A 23774-nucleotide genomic window follows, 5' to 3' on the forward strand; every position below is an offset into this window, starting at 1 on the left:
TTGCTTCAATAGTATGGAGAGCTTGACTTTTAAAAAAAAATATTTATTTTATATAAATGAATGTTCTGTATGTACATCTCCTTCTCAGAAGAGGGCATCAGATCACATAGATAGTTGGGAAGCCACCACATGGTTATTGGGAATTGAACTCAGGACCTCTGGAAGAGAAGCCAGTGCACTTAACTGCTGAGCCATCTCTCTAACCCCAAAAGCTTGATTTCTTAGATCAGCCATCATGTGAGTTCCATGTATCTTCCATGGAATTCTGACATACTTAATCTTTAATAGCTGATGGAGATGTATGGACAGGTTTTGAAACTTGAACAACTTGAAACCTTTGACAATCAGGTAGACATAGATGTAGCTTTTACCTCAACCTTGTAATTGAAATGAATCTGATAACCATAAGTCAGGAGTCCATTTGCTCAGAAAGCTCATTTTCAATGAAATGTAAAACAAAGTTTTAAGATTTTTTTTCATATGTGTATTTTATCTGTATGTATACATACGTACTCATTAAATTCCTGGTGTCTGTTTAAGATTGAAGTATCAGATCCCTGGAACTTGTGTTATGCATGGTTGTGAGCTACCATGTGGATACTGGAAACTAAACCTGGGTCCTCTGCAAGAGCAGCAAGTGCTCTTAACTGCTGAGCCATCTTCAATTTTAAAAGTTTTTTGGTTTTTGTGTGTTTTTTTTTTTTCTTCAGGAAAAAGTGTATCAGAGTTTAGGGGATAAGATTTGTATGTGCTGTAACTTGAAATAAAAGGACACTAAACTAAATGATCCAGTTATTAACACAGCTTTTTCCAGAAAATATCTTTCATTCCCACAGACCCCCTTGGAGTTCTGGTTTTTCCCATTCTCCCTCAGTTTACAGCATTTTATTATTCTGACTGGCTTCTGAAAATGGTCTGCTAAGATTTCTTGAAAAATATATTTTAGGGTAGTTTGTCGAGTTTGTTGAAATATCTTAGGTATACTTTAATGAAATTCATGCATAGGGATTCCAGGAACTTTGCCAGTTTCTCGGCTTTATTGTATTTTCCTCCCTACTTGTCCATTGACCAGGTGATGTTATCTAGCTTTAACGACTGTGTGAAGGTGCATCATAGACAGTGTTGCTCTTTGGCACTCTTCTTAAATGTCTGTCCTGGACCTCCTGGTCCCTGACCTAGTCATTTTATGAGATCCTCCCACTTTGCCTGAGTGCTGTGGGTAAGAATTCCTTGGTGTAGCCTAATCCTCGTGTTAAGCATAGTAACATGATAGTAAGGATAGTAAGTTGGTACCATTCTTCTTCCCTCCTTACCTACCTGTCTTCAGTCCTTGTTCTTTTATGGTCAGCTGCTTTTACTGCTTCGTGCGATGCTGCGTTAAGTGTAAAGCACAAAACACATGTTCACTGAATTAGTGGATGCTCTTCTTACTAAGTAAAGAAAACAGTAAACCGTAATTCCTGTTTTCAAGCCTTTACTGCCTAGTAGACCAAGCAACCAAGCATATGTAAGAAATGATAATACATTTTGATACATGGTGTTAAAAAGGAAGAGCAGTACTGAGGAAGTCAAAACCAGTCATAACATTTGTTGAAAGGGAGCTCTGGCTGAGAGTATAGCTCAGCATGTACTCAGCATACACAAGGCTTTTGGTTCCATCCCCAGTACCACATTAAAGACTTGATTCCTCAAGCCTTTAATCCTAGCACCTGGCACACAGGTGAATGGATCTCTGTGAGTTTGAGGCCAGTCTGATCTACATAGTGTGTTTCAGGGCAGTCAGGGCTACAAAGTGAGACCCTGTCTAAAAAAGTAAACATGTTAGAGAACTTACAGGAAGAAAGTTCCCTGTACTTATTAGCATGGGAGTATCATACCAGGATTCTCTTTGCTAGGCCCCTTTACCACCAAGTTCCCATGCCAGGATTTTAAAGCATAAAAGTAGTCTGATATGCTAATAGCTTCACCTTAAACACTCCTTCCCCCTCCCCCATTCATGTCAGGAATATGCTGTGCCACTGAACTTGAGACCTAAGCCCAATGCTACCTTAGGAACACTTAACTTATTAAAGTAGTTTTTGGGGCAATGTCTACAACTTAAGTAATAATACACTCTTGTACCATAGTTGCTCAGTTTTTTTCTAGTTGTTCATAGGGTCACCCATTCTTTCAGTAAGGCTATTTGTTAAAGGAATGCAGGATAGCCATAGTAAATGTCCAAAGAAGAAATTGAAAATGTTGTCTAATAATGGCTATTTTTGTTCAAAGAGATCATAAAAACATATAACTAATGCATCAGAATTACAGAAGCTGAGACAGTAGGATATGTGTTCAAGGCCAGCCCGGCCTACATAGTGAGACATTGTCTCCAAAATAAATAAAGGTGTAAAACTCTTTAAAGATGTTTTTATTTATAGATGTTTCAATTGAATCTTTATCTGTGTACTTTGTGTGTGCATTACCCTCAAAGGCCAGAAGAGGCGTTGGATCCCTTGGGGACTTGAGTTACTCCAATGGGAGTTACCATGTGGGTGCTGGGAATCAAAGCTGAGTCCTCTGGAAGTTCAGCCCATGTCCAAACCACTGAGCTATATCTCCAGTCCCTGCAAAACTTAATTTTCTAAGTGGCATTGAAACCCTGTCTTTAAAAAGAGAAAAATACTTATATCACAGCATCTATTTAAAATATAGCATAAAATAAGGCACACTCATGGAAAAATCAGCCAGACATTGTTTAAGTACCATGAATGAGTTAACCGATGTAAATGATAGCTATTTTAGAGAAATAATTAATACCACCTTTTGTCTTGAAAGTGTTTTATGAATTGTCTCAGTCACTTGATATCACTTTACTAGGGTCTATGTATGTTTAGGATATAACATAACAAATTTGTATTAAACTAGTTTATTTATAATACACTTCCATTTTATAAGCATGCTACCATAAGCTCTCGTGTGTATAAGTAAGTACATATGTACTGGTATGTGTACAGACTGGAATTTGATAACAGGTATCTTCCTCTATCACTCTCCACCTTATTATTGAGAAAGGGTTTTCTCACTAAACTTGGAGTTCACCAATTGGCTAGTCTTGCTGGCCAGCAAGCCCAGAGAGCCCCTTGCTTATGCCCCACAATGCCTGGCTTCTTTCATGGGTGCTCTGGATCTAAACTTATCTCCTTACACCATACTTACTGAGCCATCTCCTTAGACCATTGTTAACTCTTTGTAATGATCATTTTTTTTAATTGCTTTGTAAATATAGATGTAACTCTGATTCTTTAAAACAAGATTATTCCCAGATTGGAATTGCCCATAGTACTGCTGCTTATTTACCCTTTTAGGGGAATTAAGTGTGAACGTTTCTCACATTTCACATAAGACTGCACATGCAAAGCACAGCTGACTAAAAGATTAAAAGATTCTTTGGTTCTTTAAAAGATTAAAGAACCAAAGCTATTAGCTAGAAACTTATTTATAGCCAGATGGTAGTAGCATAACCTTTAATCTCAGCACTTGGGTGGCAGAGGCAGGCAGATCTGAGTTCCAGGACAGTCAGGGATCCTCAGAGAAACTGTTATCACACAAAAACAAAAGAAACATGAAGTTTGGGATTGGAGAGACCCAGATTTGGATCCCAACAACTACGTGGTGGCTTATAGCCATCTATAACTCCAGCTCTGGGGAATCTAAGCCTGTCTAACCTCTTCTAGCACCAGACACAATGCATATACATACGTGCAAGCTAAACCAACACCTAACAAAATGTAATTATTTATGTACCAAGAATGTAATTTGGGGAGTTCCTTTCTAACATCCTTAATAGTGGTACCTTTTTTCTCTTCCCAATTACTTCCAACTACAAGTCATTGGGAAACTCAGGGTGACCCTGTGTAAACCAGGAAATTATGGTTGCTAACAAAGAGAGAAGTAAGGTGTAATTTTTTTGCTTTGAAGATCACTGTGTGGGCATTGACTCAGATACTCAACTCTGGCTCATGATAATTTCAAAAGGATGGTCCATGAACCATTTCATTAAACCCTCTATAACAAATCTGCTCCCAACTCTTAGGACATGCTGAATATAATAGTTCTTTTTCATATTCTGAGTAAAGTGAATCTGATCTACCATTACTCAGTTGGACTTACTTGAATGTTGCTTCTCTGTTTTTGCTGTCTGCAGAGCCAGAGCCCAGAAGTGGAGCAGTTAGGCAGGGTTGTGGAACTGGACAGTGACATGGTAGATATCACCCAGGAGCCAGTTCCGGATTCTATGTTAGAAGAGAGTGTGCCTGAGGATCAGGAGCCTGTGTCTGCTTCAACACATATTGCATCTTCACTGGGAATTAATCCACATGTTTTACAGGTGATGTTCTGTCCCATCCTTACTATGACAGAAAACCAAACTAATATATATTTAATCTTTTATGCTGTCACGTCTCTTCTTTGAGTATTCATTCATGAATACAGTTGAGACCTCACTATAAAGGAAAAGAAAGCAGGCTTCATATTCCATAGTAAGGAAACTTGATGGTGAGAAAGTGGTCTCTGTTTACAAGACCTGATTTCTCAGCAACATTTGTAACTTTACTGCCCTGACTTTAGACAAGCCATTTCTGAACTGCTAGTTCTCTTAACTTGTACTTTGTCTGCTTTATAGAGTACTCTTGAAGTTTCAAACAGATTTTAGAAACATGGTAGATAGATGTTTAGTTTCTTTCCTTCACCCTCAAGCTTCAGCCTTTTTGTTGAACTTTTGGTTTGTTTGACTTTAAAATCATTTACTAAATACAGCACATACAGGGCAGTAATGTGTTGCTCACAAAAATGTTGTACTTGCTCTAGGCACAGGCTTTAAAAGAAACTATTTTTTGGTTCATATAAACTGCATTTTTCTTTTATAGTCTTTCATTTGTGGAAAATACTCATTCTGTAGATACTGCCCTTTTTTAGATCATGAAAGCATCATTGCTTGTTGATGAAGAAGATGTAGATGCCATGGATCAACGCTTCGGTCACTTCCCTTCCAAAGGAGAGACTGTTGAGGAAATCTGTTCTCCTAGACTCCCCATTTCAGCCTCCCACTCATCGAAATCCCGCGCCATAGGTACAGTATAAAATGTGCGGGTTTCAAGGACACTTTGAGCCAGATTCTACTTTTCATGTTTCCTCTTCTAAGCTGAATGGATTTCTTTAGCAGAACCCCTAAAAACTATGAATAACAATAGGCATAAATTTTTTTAATACATACCATACTCTTCCTACTATCTAAGACAGGGAGATTGCTACAATTTTGAGGTTACCCAGAACATTACAGCAAAACCCAGGGAGCTTGGCTCAACAGCTAAGAACACTTGGTTCTTGCAGAAGACCCCAGTTTAGTTTTCAGAAACCACATGGTAGTTAATAATCATCTGTTCTCCAGTTTCCAGGGATCTGACACACTCTTCTGTCCTCCCCGGCCACCAGGCACATACATGGTGCATATACATGAACTCATGCATACACATTAAATAATTTAAAAAAAAAGGATCAGTGAATTGGTGTAGCAGATAAAAAGTACTTGCCATCAAGCCTAATGACCTGAGCTTAATCTCTAAAACTCACATGGTGGAAGGAGAGAAATTACTTCCTGAGATTGCCCACTGACCTCCATGAATGCACGCACATACGTGTGCGTGCACATACACACACACACACACACTTTAAAACAGAAAAGGTAAAAGTGCTGAAATGGCAGGATTTTAAGCATCATAAGTACCTCTTTATTAGGAAACCACTTGTGCTTGTTGAGTGAGAGCCATGTTTTAGTCACTTAGTGTGGATTACATAGTAAACTCTAATCTAAATGCTACCACAATACTTAGATTCCACAAAGTTAACCATGTTCCTTTTATTTAGTCCTTACATTATCTTACAGTTGGCTTTTATTGATGGTAAATGTCAAGTATCTACTTTTCCCTAAATCTTTGAAAATCCCTGTGGGGTAATCATATATTAGAGTTTAAAACTTTTCCTTTTTCTCTAAGGATTGCAGATTATACTGTATAGTACTGGCTGGAGAGATGATGGCTCAGCAGTTAAGTGTATTGACTACTCTCCAGTGAGTCTAGATTCAGTTCTCAACACCATCCGTGACTCCTGGTATACAGTGCCCTCTTCTGGCCTCCTCAGATACTGCATACACATGGTGCACAGTCATACAAGCAGAAACACACATTTTTTTTTTCTTGAAAATCTCTAAAAAAAAAAAAAAAGATTATGGAGTATTGACATCAGTGAGAATTTTAAGCAATTGTAACTCAAAATACTTTGAAAGCTAAAGAACTATCACTGGAATTTTTGTTAATGTTTTCTTAAAAGGTAAATAGGGGCCAGCAAGGAGGCTCAGCAGGTAAAGATACAAGTTTGATTCCTAGGACCCACAATGTAGACAAAGTGAACCAACTCCCTAAAGTTGTCCTCTCACCTCTCTTTATGTTCCTATGTGTGCTCACGCACACGTACACACATACACACACAGAGTTAAAACCAAAATTAAATGATTGAAGGACATGGTAGCTCACACAATCTCTGGCTCATTGAGTTCAAGGCCAGCCTGAGATTTTTAGCAAGGTGCTATCTCTAAAACATATTAGGTATTTGCACTCACAATAGACCTGACTTTTAATAGACTACACTATGGGATATTTCTTTTCATCTCAACACTTGGGGCCCTAGGGAAGGAGGATTTAGAGTTCAGGATGAGCATGGCTTCTTAGCAAGACTGTAAGAAATTTTTTTTTTTTAAAGATTTACTTATTTTATATATGTGAGTATACCGTTGCTGTCTTCAGACACACCAAAAGAGGGCATCAGAACCCACTACAGATGTGAGCTACCATGTGGTTGCTGGGAATTGAACGCAGGACCTGGAAGAGCAGTTGGTGCTCTTAACAGCTGAGCCAACTCTCCAACCCGAATTTTTTCTTTTCTTTTTTTTTTTTTTTTTTTTTATGTTATGGGTATTGATGCTTTTTCCTGTGTGTATTTCTGCATCACTTGTGTGCCTGGTGCCTATAGACTGGGGTGCGTGTCTGATTATCTGGAATTGGAGTTACAGACACTGTAAGCTGCTACATGGTTGATGGGAATTAAACTCAGGTCATCTGGAAGAGCAAACTATGTTTTGTTGTTGTTGTTGTTGTTTGGTTTTTTTTTTGGTTTTCGAGACAGGGTTTCTCTGTATAGACCTGGCTGTCCTGGAACTCACTCAGTAGACCAGACAAACTATGTTCTTAACCTATGAGCCATCTCTCTATCCTAAGGAAAAAAAAATACTTTAGCTTGTTAAAGCATCATTTTATAACATTTCCTCAAACCTAGCATTGAGCATTATAATATTGGAACTGTATGGGATTTTTTTATAATTTTATTTTATTGGGTTGTTTGTTTGTTTGTTTTGAGTTTTTTGTTGTTGGGTTTTTCAAGACAGGATTTCTCTGTATAGCTTTGGCTGTCCTGGAACTCAATGGGTAGATCAGGCTGGCCCCAGACTCACTGCCTGCTTCTGCCTCCAGAGTGCTGAGATTAAAGGCATGTGCCACCATCACCCAGTTGTTTTTGTATTTTACTTATACATAAGGCTGTGTTTGTGCAAATATAATATTCTCAAATTTTTTAGATTTATCTATGTGTATTGAATTTTTTTTTGTCCGAATGTGTGTATGTGTAACAGGTACATACAGTGCCTACAGAGGTCAGAAAAGAATGTCAAATTTCTTGAAAGTGAAGTTATGGTTGATTGTAAGCCCCCATGTGTGCACTGGGTACCAAACTCAGGTCCTCTGCAAGAGTAAGGAATGCTTTTAACTGCTGAACTCTAGCCATTATAATGTCCTTTTAGCATAGTCTCTATCCCCTCTTAGCCACTTACTTTGCCCTTTCCTTTTTCTTCGTCCCAAGACAATTTTTCTTCTACTTTCATGTCATGAGTACATAAATAATACTAGGAAATCTGTAATATCCAAGAGAAAACATCCAATATTTGTGTTTCTGGGACTGGTCTAATTCACTGTATATTATTGTCTCCAGTTGCATCCGTCATTTTTAAAATAGTTTTATTGCATATAGGATTTCAGTTAGGATAGGACCCTTAAGAACAGCTTTATCCAGGCGCATCACCCAGTCTCACCACTTGATAGTGCTGTGGACTTAGAAAGGCCCCTTTTCTAAACCCAGTTTCCTCAGTTTTAAAATGTGAGTAGTGGTAATAAAGCTTCCTGATCAATGTTACTGAAAAGGGAAGCTCACACATAATTGTCTTTAATATTGTTATTAACGTAGTCCTCAAGGACTCTTATTTTTGTTTTTCCTTTATAAAATTGTTAATTTTTGCTTTGATTTTGTAACTGGAAGGGTAATTATTGTGGACTGGAGAGATGGCTCAGTGTTAGAGAACTCATACTGCTCTTGAAAAGGCCCAAGTTTGATTCCCAGCACCCATATCAGGCAGCTCACAACCACCTGTAACTCCAGGTTCAGGAGAATGGGACACCTGGCATCCACAGGCAGCTACAGTCCTGTTGACATACCCACAAATATACACATAATTTAAAATTTTTTTAACTAAATACTGTGCCACACTCCTTTAATCCCAGCACTGGGGAGGCAGAGTTCAAGGCCCACTTGGTCTGCATAGTGAGTTCCAAGACACCAGGCTATACAGAGAAATCTTACCTGGAAAAACAACAACAAAAAAGATAACTATTATAACCAGGTGTGGTGCACACCTAGCATACAGGAGGAAGAGTCAGGTGGATATCTGAGGCTAGCCTGGTCTCCATAAGTTCTAGGACTTAGGCTACATAGTGATTTTGTATCCCAAGAAAAGTGATTATCATAAAATCTGTCTGAATATCTTCGTCCTTAGTGATTTTTCTTGTTAGTGAAGAAACTAGCTGTGGTGTTAAGCATCTTTCCCCTTGTTTCAGTTGGTGGGTTGCTGCAATCAAAATTTGCAAGTGGAACCTTTCTTTCACCAAGTGCCTCCGTGCAAGAATGTCGCACTCCCAGAACATCATCTCTTATGAATGTCCCATCCACATCCCCCTGGTCTGTCCCTCTGCCCCTGGCCACTGTGTTCACAGTGCCCACCCCAGCCCCTGAGGTTCAGCTAAAAACAGTGGGGATACGCAGACAACCAGGCCTAGTCCCTCTTGAAAAATCCATTACATATGGCAAGGGAAAACTCTTGATGGACATGGCCTTATTCATGGGACGTTCGTTTCGGGTTGGTTGGGGTCCCAACTGGACTCTTGCTAATAGTGGAGAACAACTGCATGGCTCTCAGGAACTGGAAAATCATCAGGTTGCCGATTCTGTGGAATACGGATTCCTGCCCAATCCAGTAGCTGTTAAATCGTGAGTTATGTTTCTTAATACTTTGGGGGAATGTCCACATTGTAATTGGGCCTGTTTTGTTATCAAGAACCTCAAGGTCAGCACTCTGCTTTTTGATCTTTCTATATAAATTTTTAGCCCAAGTATAAGTATTTCATATATGTTGTGTATATAGCATCATATATGTTCCTGTGTAGTCCCTACAATTAAGTCCTCTGGTAATTACCACATAAAATGTATTGCATTTACACCAAATATGTAGTTTTATTATGTATTTTTTAATAATCCTAATAAGTTTGTATATTTTTATTATGGATTAAATTAATATTATTTTATTAATATTTGAATTGATTTTGAAAAAATAAAGATCACCAGTTTCATTAACATCTTAGGAAAATCCATTCTAAATTATATTATTTTAATGATTATTAATATCAGTTTTAAAAATTGTGTCAAGTTCAGACTGACTTCATGCTCATCTAGATTTGGCATGGTAATACATATCTATAATCGCAGCACTGGAGACAGGCAGAAGAGATCACAAGTTGGAGGTCAATCTGCATTATATAGCAAGAGCCAGTCTTAGAAACTCAAGTGCTAATACAGCCCTGTAGAACAGCACTTCTCTAGCATGCCCAAGACCCTCACTTCAATCTCTAGCACATCAATTTGAAACAGATGCAAAGGAATTAAGTAGTTTAGAATCTGGCCATATGTGGTGGTACATGCATATTGTCTAGGAGATAAAGGCTGGAGAATCAGAAATTCATGGTCTTTCTTGGCTATAAATCAAGTTTAGGGTTACATGAAAGGTATCTCAAGAAGATATTTAGTATGTATAAGCTTAGCTTTGTAACTTTTGACACCTAAGTATTTGTAAACTAGGCATTCTACATATAACTTTTGATGTTTAGTAGTGTTCAAATAAGTAGTAAAGCAACCCATACTTGTACCCAGAGCTGTGCTTTGTTGTACTAAAATTTATTAGTTATCTTATACTTTATATCATTATTCATACATAATTTTATAAACATCAGCATTGGTCATTTGGAAATTATTGTTCACTAACTTTACACATGTTGAGAAATATAAAGTTCTTACTATTTTATTGGACCTCATTAGTCTTTTAAGAAGATTTAAGATTTAAGAAGCTGACACTATAAAGATGGCTGACTTAAGAGTATTTCCTACTCTTCCAGAGAATCCAAGTTTGGTTCCCAGCACCCACAGTGAGTGGGCAGCTCATAGCCTCCTGTAACTCTCACTCCAGAGTATCTGACACCTACTTCTGGATTCTGCAATCATCACCTGCCCCAGACCACAACATATACACATAACACATAAAAACCAATTTTGAGCAATCATTTATAAAAATAGAATTAAGCTCTGAGGGCTGTGAATGTAGGTCAGTTGGTAGAGTATTTGCATAGTATGCATGAGGCTCTGGGTTCCATTCCCAGCACAGCATAAACCCAGTATAATGGCCCATGCCTGCATGCCTGTAATCCCAACATTTTGGAGGCATCTGGAGGCAGGAAGATGTTCAATGTTCAAGATCAGCCTGGACTACATGAAACTCTGTCTCAAAAAACAAACACTGCAGTGAAATGCCTTTTATTTAGTTAGAAATAAGAGCATAGGTTAGTTGTAGGGAAATTTCAGCTATCTTCATTTTCTGACTCATCTGTTGTTTCTTCTAGTCTATCTGAATCCCCATTCAAAGTTCATTTGGAAAAACTCGGCTTGAGACAGAGGAAGCTGGATGAAGATCTGCAGTTATACCAGACACCACTAGAGCTCAAATTAAAACATAGCACTGTCCATGTCGATGAGCTATGTCCTCTCATTGTTCCCAATCCTGGGGTCTCAGTCATTCATGATTATGCAGATTGGGTTAAGGAAGCGCCCAGAGAGTTACTGGAACTACCAAGTAAGTACACATCATGCTGCTAACCTTTGTCCCAGAAGTCAGGTTAATAGTACCACGTGTTTCTAGGAGGATGTATTTCCTTATGGGCGTCAGGTGACTTCCTCTGCTTACACATTGCTGCAGTTCTGGAACAAGAAGAAAGAAATAATGAGCTACCATTTTTAATTTTTAATCATGTTTATGCCTTGTAATTTATAAGTACTTCCTCAAAGACACACAGCTAGTCAAAATCCTCAGATTTTGGTAATTGTATTCCTTTATTTCAAACCAAGATATTTATGTGTTTTGCAAATCATCTTTATGAAAAGAAAAAAATTTTCCCCTCTAAAATTTTTTTGACTTAATTGCCTTTAATTAGATTTAAGAAATAATAGAAACATGAGAAAAAGAAAAAGTGAAAGGAAACCCTTTAACTGACAAGTAACTAAAGACATTTAGTAACCATGCTTGTTGTAATGTGTCGTGAGCTATGCAGTTATTTGCCCTTTATCATTATTGGCATGTGCTACGACGTGTCTGTGTATCTGTATAAACATACTTTAATCGTACTCCTCCCCTCTGATTCCCCTTATCTCTTTTATATCTCCACTGGTCTCCTTTTATTCTCAAGTGTGTCTGTCTTTTTATTTGTTTGGTTTTGGGTTTTGTTTTTTTTTTTAATTTATTTATTATATGTAAGTATCCTGTAGCTATCTTCAGACACCGATATGAGGGCATCAGATCTCATTACAGATGGTTGTGAACCACCATGTGGTTACTGGGATCTGAACTCGTAACCTCTGGAAGAGCAGTCAGTGCTCTTAACTGCTGAGCCATCTCTCCAGCCCCCTGGTTTTGATGTTTTGAGACAGGCTTGCTTTCTGTAGCCTCCTTTTTTTTTTTTTTTTTAACTTCCTTGTTTCCTAAATTTCACTTATAAAAGAAGACGTGGAATATCAGTTTTATTTTGTTTGATTTTGTGTGTGTGTGTGTGTTTGTTTGTTTGTTTGTTTGTTTTGAGTCTGACTTACTTTGCTTACCATCCATTTACCTGCAAATACCGTAGTTTAATTCTTCTCTATGCCTCAATAAACATCCACCGTGTAATATAGACTCCACTTTCTCTATCCAGTCCTCTGTTGATAGAGATCAAGGCTGATTCCCTAACTTGTCTGTTGGAAATCATTCTACAGTCACAGTGTTCGGGTATCTATTTTATGAGATGACTTTCATTCTTTGGGGTAAGAAGTCATATAAATAAAACAGAAAACATTTCAATTTTTTCAGGGACCTCCATATTTATTGCCATGGTGACTGGACTATATATCTAACAACAACATATGAAAAATTCCTTTTCTCTAAACACTGTCAATCAGTACTTGTTAATTTTTGTGTAGTTTGGTTTTTATTTTTTTTGTAATATTACTCATTCTGCCTGGAGTGAAAGGCAGTCTCGAGGGAGCTTTGATTTGCATTTTTCTGGTGGCTAAAGATTTATGCTTCATTTGGAAAGTGTTGGCTCATTTGCTTAACCACTTAATGATTTGCCTTGTTTGTTTGGGTTTTGTTGTTATCTTTTATTCTAGATATTAATCCCTTGTTAGACAAACAGGTTACAAAGATTTCTTCCTGTTTCATAATCTATCTTTTCACCATTAACCATTAATTTTTTTGCAGTGCAGAAGCTCTTTGAGTATTAATAATAATAATAAAACAACTTGTCATTTATTAGAGTCTTCTGCAGGAAGGCATTGCCTAGGCATGTGTCTTAGCATTTAACCAGTGTTTCCCTGTTTCAGTTTAAATTCTCAGGTCTTAAAGTCTTTGATTCATTTTGAATTGATCAGATTCAAGACTTTGCCTTCAGTCTCCAACACTGGAATATGCAGTTTTGCTAGCACCTCTTGTTAAACAGCTGTCTATTCTCTGATGTTTTGGCACCTTTATATGGCAAGCCCAACATTATATTTAGTGTGTGTGTGCATATGCGTGCCATTCAAATGTCAACTTGCAGGACAACAGCTCTTGAAGTGGCTGTATTTGTACCAGATGTCTCTGAGAATGCTGAAGCAATCTGCTGAGAATGCTAAAGCAATTAGGGAGTGAAGTGCAGATGGTAAATGATTTCCAGCACCTATATGGAGACTAGACCATCTTTAACTCCAACTAATGCCCTCTTCAGGCCTCTGTGAACATAATTGCACATATGTGGTGCATATACATACATACATATACATACATACTATTCATACACATAAAGTAATTTTAAATGCATTTTGTAGCAAAATTTGGTCAAATTAAGAGAGTTTTTCTTGACCATCACAGTTAATAGACATAATTAGGCTAAGGAAATTAGTTTAAAGTAGCAACGGGTTGTTATCTAAGTATCACAGGTATATGAAGTAAGCAGATATACCTTATATATATACCTTATACTTGTGCAGCTTATAAATTGAAGTGAACAAGTTGGGAGAAGTGAGCTTACCAACTTGAATGAGTGTTTTTTGTGCTGATATATTTTGCACCACAGTTAATGATGGCCTCTCAAGAGTTATTGCCAAACTTTAAATCATTGGTTTTTGTACTTTCTTAGTTGTGAAGCACTGGAGCCTGACGTGGACATTATGTGAAGCCCTGTGGGGCCACCTGAAGGAGCTTGACAGCCAGCTGGATGAGCCCAGCGAATACATTCAGACTCTGGAGCGAAGAAGAGCTTTTTCCCGCTGGCTGTCCCATACTGCTGCACCTCAGATTGAAGAGGAAGTCTCCTTAACCCGCAGAGACAGTCCCATAGAGGCTGTCTTCAGCTACCTCACAGGCAGTAGGATTAGTGAGGCCTGTTGTCTGGCCCAGCAGTCAGGTAGGACTGAGATCCTCTCTACCACTACCTCCCCCACACTATTCCTGCCCCTCACTTGTAATTTGCCTTCTAAATATATCCAAGTAAGATTGTTGATTCCTCTAGAGACAATGTCTCATTTTCCTAAACAATTCTCTGGAACCTTAAATATTGTTTACTTAATTAAAATTGTGTTGATCTTATTATATGCCTTTGTAGTAAAAGTCAAAAGATGCAGGTAAGCAGAAAGCAATAGGACAGAATCACCCAAATTCTAAGACTTAGTCACTGTAAACATTTAAATGTGTGATCTTTACTTAGGTGGTTATCCTAGTAATGCATAGAGTATGCACAAACATATGCATATAGGGATATATATATATATATATACATATATATATATATATATATACACACACACACATACATACACACACACACATACATGCAAATGGTTCAAAGTTGCCGTCCAGGTTGTCCTCATAATATAGTGGTGAGTATCTTTTTCTGTCAAAGATAGCTCCTTGAAAAAAAGCCAGGCCAAGGACAGAAGCCCTGTCTTGAGAAACAGACTGAGATCCACCTGCTTCTGCCTCTCAAATGTTGGAACTAAAGGTATATGCCACCATTGCCTGGTTCTTAGCAGTTTTTTAGTATATAACAACTGCTGAGTGGAGTCTTTCCTCCCAAAGCCTGGAAGAAGATGGTAATAGCCTGTGTTTCATTAGGTCCGTAGATCCTTAGTCCTCATCAGAAAACTTGTGTTTCTCTTATAGGTGATCATCGTCTTGCCCTTCTTTTGTCTCAGTTGGTGGGAAGCCAGTCAGTCCGGGAGCTGCTCACCATGCAGTTGGCCGATTGGCATCAGCTCCAGGCTGACTCCTTCATCCACGAGGAGAGATTGCGCATATTTGCCCTGTTAGCTGGAAAACCGGTAATGTCATACTAATTTTCTTGGAAAATTTACACTATTAATATGACTGACAGTTTGGCTTTGTTTCTAGGTAGAAGTATTTTCAACTTAAAATGTCAGTTAGCTGGGCATGGTGGCCTAGGCCTTCAATCCTAGCACTTGGGAGATAGATTCAGGTGGATCTCTATGAGATATAGAGCTAGTTCAAGACTAACTTGGTCCAGAGAGGCCCAGGATAGCCAGGGCTACTTAGAAGACCCTGTCTCAAAAAACCAGTTTTGGAAAAAAAATTATTACATTTGTGTTTTTGCACACTTGCTCTCAAGCATGTGTGTATACACTATGGCACATGTGTGCAGAACGAAGAATAACTTGCCAGAGTTGATTCTCTCCTAACACGTGGATCTTGAGAGTCAAACAGGTCCTCAGGCTTTACCCATTCAGCCATCTCACTGGCCTAAAAATACTTTTATTAATTAACATAAACTTGAAATAAAATTGGGGCTGGCAAGATGGCACAGCAAGTAAAGAAAATCACTTGCTGTCAAGCCTGAAACCTGATCAGTGAGGCCCTGTAACCAACTCTAACAAACTTTTGATCTTCACACACCATAACATGTGTATGCTCACATACAAAACTAATACAAAAAATAATCTATATCATAGGATATAGGATAGACTTAATAGTTTAGTATTTACATAGTAAACAATGCATAGTTATGTCTTCTCAGACATTTTAATATCTATATGGATGTGTAAGTTCATACTTACAAAGCAAATGTTTGTATACAAGCAAAATCAGTTATAGAGAATGATTGTGCAATTTTCTTTAGTTTACTGTATATGGACAGTTTTCTAATGCATCACTCTTTTTAATAGTGACTACTCTTTGTTTTACCAAGAATGGAGTAATTATTGTAATCTAGTGTTTGCTGTTTACTTTATGATCATCTCTTGGGTCTCTATGTCTTTCTCATATCAATTATGGCAAGAAAATGGGATGGGAGATTTCCCATCCAAGCCATAACATTTAGACTGGGTATGGTTGCACACTTCTTTAATCCCAGCCGAGACAGGAGGATCTCTTAGTTCAAGGCCAGCCTGTTACACATACTGAAGTCATGTCTCAAAAACTAAACAAAAAACTAACATAAGTGAACAGCTTGTAGACATGCAGTAGTAACCAAGGCAACATAAAGTTGACATGGTAATGTTCTTGTCTCCTGCAGGTGTGGCAGCTCTCAGAACAGAAACAAATCAATGTATGCTCCCAACTAGATTGGAAACGAACACTTGCTATCCATCTTTGGTATTTGCTTCCACCAACTGCCTCCATTTCCAGGGCTCTCAGCATGTATGAAGAAGCATTTCAGGTATGTGTGTATTCAGAAGAGCCAGGTACTCTGGTAGACAAAACACTCTGGTAGGTGTTTTGTCTTTCCAGAGAAGTCCTGCAAGCTGGGTATGATGGGCAGGCCTTTAATCCCAGCACTTGGGAGACAAAAGGCAGGTGGCTATCTATGGATACATAATAAGTCTCAAAAAAATTTGTTTAAAGTCATAGAAAAAAATCATCAAATAATACAATACATATTGCTAACTGTCCTCAAAGTAACATAAAATTGAAACAGACCCAGCAAATTCAAAACTTTACCTTCCTTGACTCTAGACAGGGCTCCTCTTCACCTTCTCCTACCATTTGTTGTTTACTTTCTTTTCAGGGGAGGGGGCTGTTCTTTTTTTTTCTTTATTTCCTTTGTGGGAAGTGAGACAGGGTCTCTGTGTAGACCTGGACTGTCCTGGAACTCATCCTGTAGACCAGACTAACCTCAAACTTGAAAATCCTGCCCTTCCTGCCTCTGCCCTCCCAAATGCTAGGATTAAAGGGCAACACCACCGACCAGTCTACCCACCATTTGCTTCTATTCTATTTTAAAAGGTCATGAATGCTCTTACTGTCTTTTCTGCTTCTGTAGGAAGTGATTTTTCACTTCTAAGACTAGCTTATCCCTTTGGGAATTTCTTAAGCCCTACATCAAGTTCAGTTTGCCCCTATTAACATCTAAACTGAAACTCTTCAATATCGTATCTCACGTCCCTTGTCATCATTAAAGTTAAAAGGTTGTTTTGAGCCAGATGTGCACCTCTTTACTCTCAGTTCTTGCAGGCAGGTTGTATCTCTAGTTCTGAGTTCTAGGCCAGCCTGGTCTAAATAAGACCGTGAGAAAACACATATTTACATTACAATTCGTAATAGTAGCAAAATAGCCATTATGAAATCGCAATGAAAATAATGTTATGGTTGGGGGTCACCACAACATGAGGAACTGTATTAAAGTTTCAGCATTAGGAAGGCTGAGAAACAATGTCAGAGAGAGACCTTGTCTGTAGAGGTATCTTAATAATTGAAACATGATACTGCTGATTGAAAAGAACTGTTAAAATGCCTTTTCAAATCCTTCCTTTTCAGAATACTTCTGAGGGTGATAAATATGCCTGCTCCCCTCTTCCTTCTTACCTGGAGGGCTGTGGCTATATGGTAGAGGAAGAAAAAGACTCCCGGAGACCACTTCAAGATGTTTGTTTTCATCTTCTAAAACTCTACACTGACAGGTAAACTAGGCCCAGGATGGTAATCACTTCAATCAATGTCATTGAGACAGATAAAGGATGCAGTGCTGTAGGAATTATCACAGCAAACTGTCAACACAGCGCACACATTTCTGTCACTACAGAAACTTCCTAGTGCAATTTAGGGGTCAATCCTCAGTCCTAAATTTTTAGGGAAGGATTGTTACTATAAATTAATACTGTTGTTTCAGGAATTTACATAATTTGTATTATGTAAATTACATCATTTGTATTTTTTTGTGCCTGGCTTCTTTTCACTCAGCACGATGGTGAAATTTTACCCATGTTACTGTGAACAGCAGAAATTGGTTTGGGGTAGATATTTGTTTCAGCACTGCAGATTTTTACATAATTTACATACTGACTTGCTGGTGGGTAGTTAGATATTGTTGGTTTGGCTGTTAGGGATAAAACTGCTGTGGATATATAAAAAACTCGATGCATTAAGCCAGGTCTTTATCATAGCTACTTGGGAGACTGAGGTGAGAGTGATTCATGAACGCCTTTTTTTTTTAAGTTTAAGTCCCCCAGGCAATATAAAGGAGTGCTTGTTATTTTACATTCTCAATAGTGATGTATACAATCTCTAATTGCTGGGTGTCCTCTTCAGAATTTGCTATGGTATGCAGTGATACTCTGTATGTTGTATATAGTATATATTTTTCTTGATTTTGGTAGTTTGAGATTGGGTTTCTAAATAGACTGGCCAAGAATTCACTCTCTAATGAGTTAGGGTTATAATAATGTACCTCCATGAAATAAGTTCTTAATAAGAAAGGGAATGGGCTGGGTAGTAGCTCATTTTTAATCGCAGCACCCAGGAGGCAAGGCAGGTGAATCTGTGAGTTCAAAGCCAGTCTGGTCTACAGATCTCATTCCAGGACAGCGAGGGCTCTGCTATACAGAGAAACCCTGTCTCAAATAAACAAAAGAAAACCAAAATTGGGCGGTAGGGGTGGAGAATGGCTTATGTTTTTTGGCTTTTTTTGGGAGGGGTGGGGGGTTCGAGACAGGGTTCCTCTGTGTAGCCCTGGCTGTCCTGGAACTCACTCTGTAGACCAGGCTGACCTCGAACTCAGAAATCCACCTGCCTCTGCCTCCCAAGTGCTGGGATTAAAGGCATGTGCCACCACCGCCCGGCTGGAGAATGGCGTATCCAACAGTAATAAATTAACTCATGAAGTTGAAGCTAAATATGTTATTTTTATGCTTCTTTTTTACTTTATCTTAGACATAACTACGATTTTTAGTTTTCTTTCATCTGTTCACAGCTAACAGCCATAGCTTATTTCTACTCTTCAAGATGCCTTCTTTAAACATTAGAGTGTTATAAAATAAGAATTTTTTAAAACTGCAGTATCTGGTTTTTGTCAACATATATATTCAAATTTTTTTGCTTTTGTGTGTGTGTGTCCGTGTGTGTGTGTGTGTGTGTGTGTGTGTGTGTGTGTGTGTGTGTGTGTGTGTGTGGTTTGTTTGTTTTCGAGACAGGGTCTCTTTAGCCCTGGCTGTCCTGAACTCACTTGTAGACCAGGCTGACCTTGCTCTGCCTCTGCTTGTGAATGCTTGTGAGTAAAGGTTCCTGGCCTACAATTTAATTACTACTTAATTACTGTATTTTATGTGTGTGACTGGTTTTGTCTACATATATAAATGCAACACTCAAGTGTGTGATACCATTGATGGTCAGAAGAGGGCGGCAGATAACCAAGAACTAGAGCTATGGATGGTTGTGAGCCACCAGCTGGGTGTTGGGAACTGAATTCAGGTTCATTGCAAAAGCAGTAAGTGTTCTTAAGCACTGAGCTATCTCCTGCCCCCTTAGCTATTTTTTTTTTTTTTAGTGCTTTCTATGTAGTGATAAATTTTATATATTCTGGTTAGACATATATATATATATATATATAATTATTATAATGAATTGTGGTTTTATATTTATTGTTTTTCTGAGACAGGGTTTCTCTGTGTAGCCTTGGCTGTCCTAGAATTCACTCTGTAGACCAACCTGGCCTTGAACTCACAAAGATCCACCTGCCTCTGCCTCCTGAGTGCTGGGATTAAAGGCAAGCACTATGAACCCCCAGCTATATTTTTTTTTATCTTAACAAGTGAGAAGAGTTTTTGTTTCAGTTCATTTGCATGTTTGCATATGTGAATTAGAGGACGTCTTAAGAGAACCCGTTCAGTCTTTGCACTTTGTGGGTCCTGGGATTGAATTCAGCTTGGCAGATTTGGAAGGAATAAGAACAGTAACCCAGAACCGTCTCTCCAGTCCAGAAGTGGTTTAGTTTGGTTTGGTTTTTTGTTTCTTGTTTTTTTTTTTTTTTTTTTTTTCCTTTTGGTTTTTTGAGACGTGGTTTCTCCATGTAACAGCCCTGTCTGTTTTAGAACTAGTTCTGTGAACCAAGCTGACCCTCAAACTAAGTGAGATCGGCTTCTCTCTGACTCTCAAGTTCTGGGATTAAAGGCATGCGCTACGACTGCCCAGCAATTTCACCTCTAATAGGTTAGAAGTATTAAGCCAGGTAGTGGTAGTGGCGCATACCCCAGCACTTGGGAGTCAGAGGCAGGCAGATCTCAGTGAGTTAGAGGACAGCCAGGGCCATATGGAGAAACCATTTTGAAAAACCAAAAGAAAATAAGGTAGCAGATACTATAATAATAAAGGATAGGAAGAATGGAAATTGTTTAAGTCCATATGCTGGAATGGTAAAATGCATAGGTCAAACCAGTTCCAACAAACCTGTTAGATGACACTCTTCTGAGAGAGGAATCTGGTATTTCTGTGTAGGGGCTACTGATAAGACTCTTTAATACTTTACCCTCTGGTTCTTTTATTGTCTCCTGAGACATAGAACAGTTAACCTGTTCAGTGCAGATCCTGCCAGCTGAGTATCCTGACTGAATACTTTTCTTCTCCTCAGACATTATGATCTCAATCAGCTATTAGAACCCCGAAGCATAACTGCAGATCCTTTGGACTACCGCCTAAGCTGGCACCTTTGGGAAGTGCTACGAGCTCTTAACTATACCCATCTCTCAGAACAGTGTGAGGGTGTGTTACAGGCCAGTTATGCTGGCCAACTGGAAAGTGAAGGACTCTGGGAATGGGCCATCTTTGTCTTCCTGCACATTGACAACTCGGGGTGAGTGAAAAGTCATTGAACCCACTGGGAATATCTAGCATCTCAGGGCAGTACCTAAGGATTCCTTTTCAGGACCAGTTCAGTAAGTGATTTCTTACAGTGGCTCTCGATCTGTGAATCTCGATCCCTTTGGGAGTCAAAGGACCCTTTTATAGGGGTTCCCTTAAGACTATCAGAAGACATTTATTTACATTATGATTCATAACAGTAGCAAAATTATAGTTATAAAGTAGCAACGAAAATAATTTTATGTTTGGAGGGTCATAACAACATGAGGAACTGTGTTAAAGATTGCAGTGTTAGGAAGGTTGAGAACCACTTGCTTAGAACATCTGTTAGATACAGCCATGTGATAAGTGTCAAAGGGCCTGGAAAGATGGCTCATCAGTTAAGAGCATTTGCTCCTTTTCCATGGGATCTGAGTTCAATTCTCAGCACCTGTGTTGGGTTACTTAAAACTGCCTGTGGTGACTCTAACTCTGAAGATCCAACACCTCTGACCTCCAAAGGAATCTGTATTTGTATATACATACATACCAACACACACATTTACACATAATTAGAAACAATAATAATATTCGAGGTTATCATAGCTGACTGTGATTTGTTTTGTTTTTTAAGTTTGAAGTGGTCCTCTAAAGATGAGATTGCCCATTTGAGTGACTTCCCAGGGTACCATCTCAGCTGTCTACCACAGCCTTCTACAGACGAGGGGGGATGCTTATTCTCCAGTTTCTGTCTTCCCCACAGCATGCGTGAGAAGGCTGTTCGAGAGCTGCTGACCCGGCACTGCCAACTGTCAGAGACTCCTGAGTCTTGGGCTAAGGAGACTTTCCTTACACAGAAGCTTTGTGTGCCCGCTGAGTGGATTCATGAGGCCAAAGCAGTTCGTGCGCACATGGAATCCAATAAGCACTTGGAGGCCCTCTATTTATTTAAAGCTGGTCACTGGAACCGCTGCCACAAACTAGTCATTCGACACCTAGCTTCTGGTAAGTGCAAAGACCTACCTCTCCTGGAATTACCCCATATTTTTCTAACCTATGAACCCTCGTGGTAGTTCAAGCAGAGATAGTATTCAGTTCAGGACATGGCAGTCTTAGTTTGATATTCTACCAAAACACATCGAAGAGGCTTGTTCTGGCAAGGGTCTATGAGGTGGGGAAAGATAACACTGTTGTAGTTACCACCTGCCACAAACATTCTTACTGTTCACTAAGCTCTGCTCACTGTGGAAATGTTAGCCAAGAACACCAGAAATAGCTGCTCAGCAGCCTGAAGCCAGGAGTTTCTCACCTGTGCCTTTTCGACTTTCACATCTGCTTTGAAACTTTGTCCTTCCTGCCTGCCTTAGATTTATGTCTGGTCTTTTACACTGTTGTGACTCACACCCTTGTACACTGAAGTCAATGTTTTATTTCTTCAGATGCCATTATTAATGAGAACTATGAGTACCTAAAAGGATTCTTAGAAGATCTGGCACCTCCAGAGCGCAGCAGCCTAATTCAGGACTGGGAAACATCTGGGCTCGTTTACCTGGATTATATTCGAGTAATTGAAATGCTCCACCATATTCAACAGGTACCTAAAATTCCTTACACCACTGTCTAGTTTTTCTTTTCATTGGCACTTAAAAGCAGAGACTTCAAAAGGCAATACTTTAACCCCAGCACTTAAGAGGCAGAGGCAAGCATATATCTGTGAGTTCCAGGACAGCCAGACTATGTAGGCAGACCTTTAAAAAACAAAACAAAAAACTAAAGGATCAGGGTTTTTGGGGTTTTTTTCCCTTTGGTTTTTCAAGACAGGGTTTCTCTGTGTAGTCCTGGCTGTCCTGGCTCACTTTGTAGACCAGGCTGGCCTCAGGCTGGCCTCGAACTCAGAAATCCGTCTGCCTCTGCCTCCCAAGTGCTGGGATTAAAGGTGTGCGCCACCATTGCCTGACAAGGATCAGGGTTTTTGTTTTTGGTTTTTTTTTTTTTTTTTATTATTGATGAGTAGTACACTGTAGCTATCTTCAGACACACCAGAAGAGGGCATCCAATCTCATTACGGATGGTTGTGAGCCACCATGTGGTTGCTGGGATTTGAACTCAGGACCTCTGGAAGAACAGTCAGTGCTCTTAACTGCTGAGCCATCTCTCCAGCCCAGGATCAGGGTTTTTGAGGCCAGTCTAGGCTGTATGAAACTATCACAAAATTAAATTTGTTGAAGATGGGGTGTTGAAATTGTTTAAGCCTTACCCTATAACCTAAGCCAGCCAGGACTCACTGTATATCGCCCATGTTGGCCCTTTTTAGTATACTTATTGGGAGTGATGAGATTATACACACCACAGCACAGATGTGCAGGTTCCCACATTGACTAAGTAACTAAGGTTAGTTAACGTTTTCATTCTTTCCCTGGGAGGATTGTGTGGAGTAAAAGCTAGAGTAGTCAGTGCATAGATGATAGTATGTATCCAACAGGGTTTTTATGAAGGTTAAACAGAATAGACACAGGGCTTTGGCACAGTGCCTTACACATACTAAAATCTTGATAACATTTCCATCCATTACTAGCCCCAGGCCAGGCATATAGTGAACATATTTTATAGTCTTGAAACATTTCTAGTTGATTCAGTTTATTTATGTAACATTCATTAAGAACCCAAAATATGCTGAGTACTGTGGATTTGGGAGCTATCGGAGTAAACAACGTGTTTTTTCCTTACTAAAGTACTGATTCAGTGGGGAAAGACGTGTGAGTAAGCCAACAACACTACAGAGTAAAGAAAAAGATTTACCATGGATTGTTGATAACATGCCAATCACAGTGTAGCTCAATATCCATTTTTATAACCTAATGAAACAATCCTCACTTAAATGCAGTCTGGGACTGGAGAGCTGGTTCAGGAGTTAAAATCACCTGCTGCATTTGCCGAGGTTCAAGTCTTAGTTCAAGCCCACATGGGG

At 39.0% G+C, this 23774-nt stretch overlaps 1 protein-coding gene across 6 annotated transcripts in view; it reads left to right on the top strand.

Annotated features, from left to right (window-relative positions):
• Positions 1-23774, top strand: part of Nup98 (nucleoporin 98) — an 84624-nt gene that overhangs the window by 57676 nt on the left and 3174 nt on the right. For all 6 annotated transcript variants that reach the window (XM_028781494.1, XM_028781495.1, XM_028781498.1 and 3 more), the window contains 11 exons: positions 4184-4366; positions 4954-5107; positions 8973-9402; positions 11082-11311; positions 13884-14150; positions 14906-15063; positions 16272-16415; positions 17513-17655; positions 20598-20819; positions 21570-21811; positions 22246-22400. In XM_028781494.1, the coding sequence (XP_028637327.1) occupies positions 4184-4366; positions 4954-5107; positions 8973-9402; positions 11082-11311; positions 13884-14150; positions 14906-15063; positions 16272-16415; positions 17513-17655; positions 20598-20819; positions 21570-21811; positions 22246-22400 (2328 nt within the window). The remainder of the gene's footprint in view (positions 1-4183; positions 4367-4953; positions 5108-8972; positions 9403-11081; positions 11312-13883; positions 14151-14905; positions 15064-16271; positions 16416-17512; positions 17656-20597; positions 20820-21569; positions 21812-22245; positions 22401-23774) is intronic.

The sequence above is a fragment of the Grammomys surdaster genome, unplaced genomic scaffold (assembly GCF_004785775.1).
Source record: "Grammomys surdaster isolate TR1022 unplaced genomic scaffold, NIH_TR_1.0 458, whole genome shotgun sequence".
NCBI classification, from domain to species: Eukaryota; Metazoa; Chordata; class Mammalia; order Rodentia; family Muridae; genus Grammomys; species Grammomys surdaster.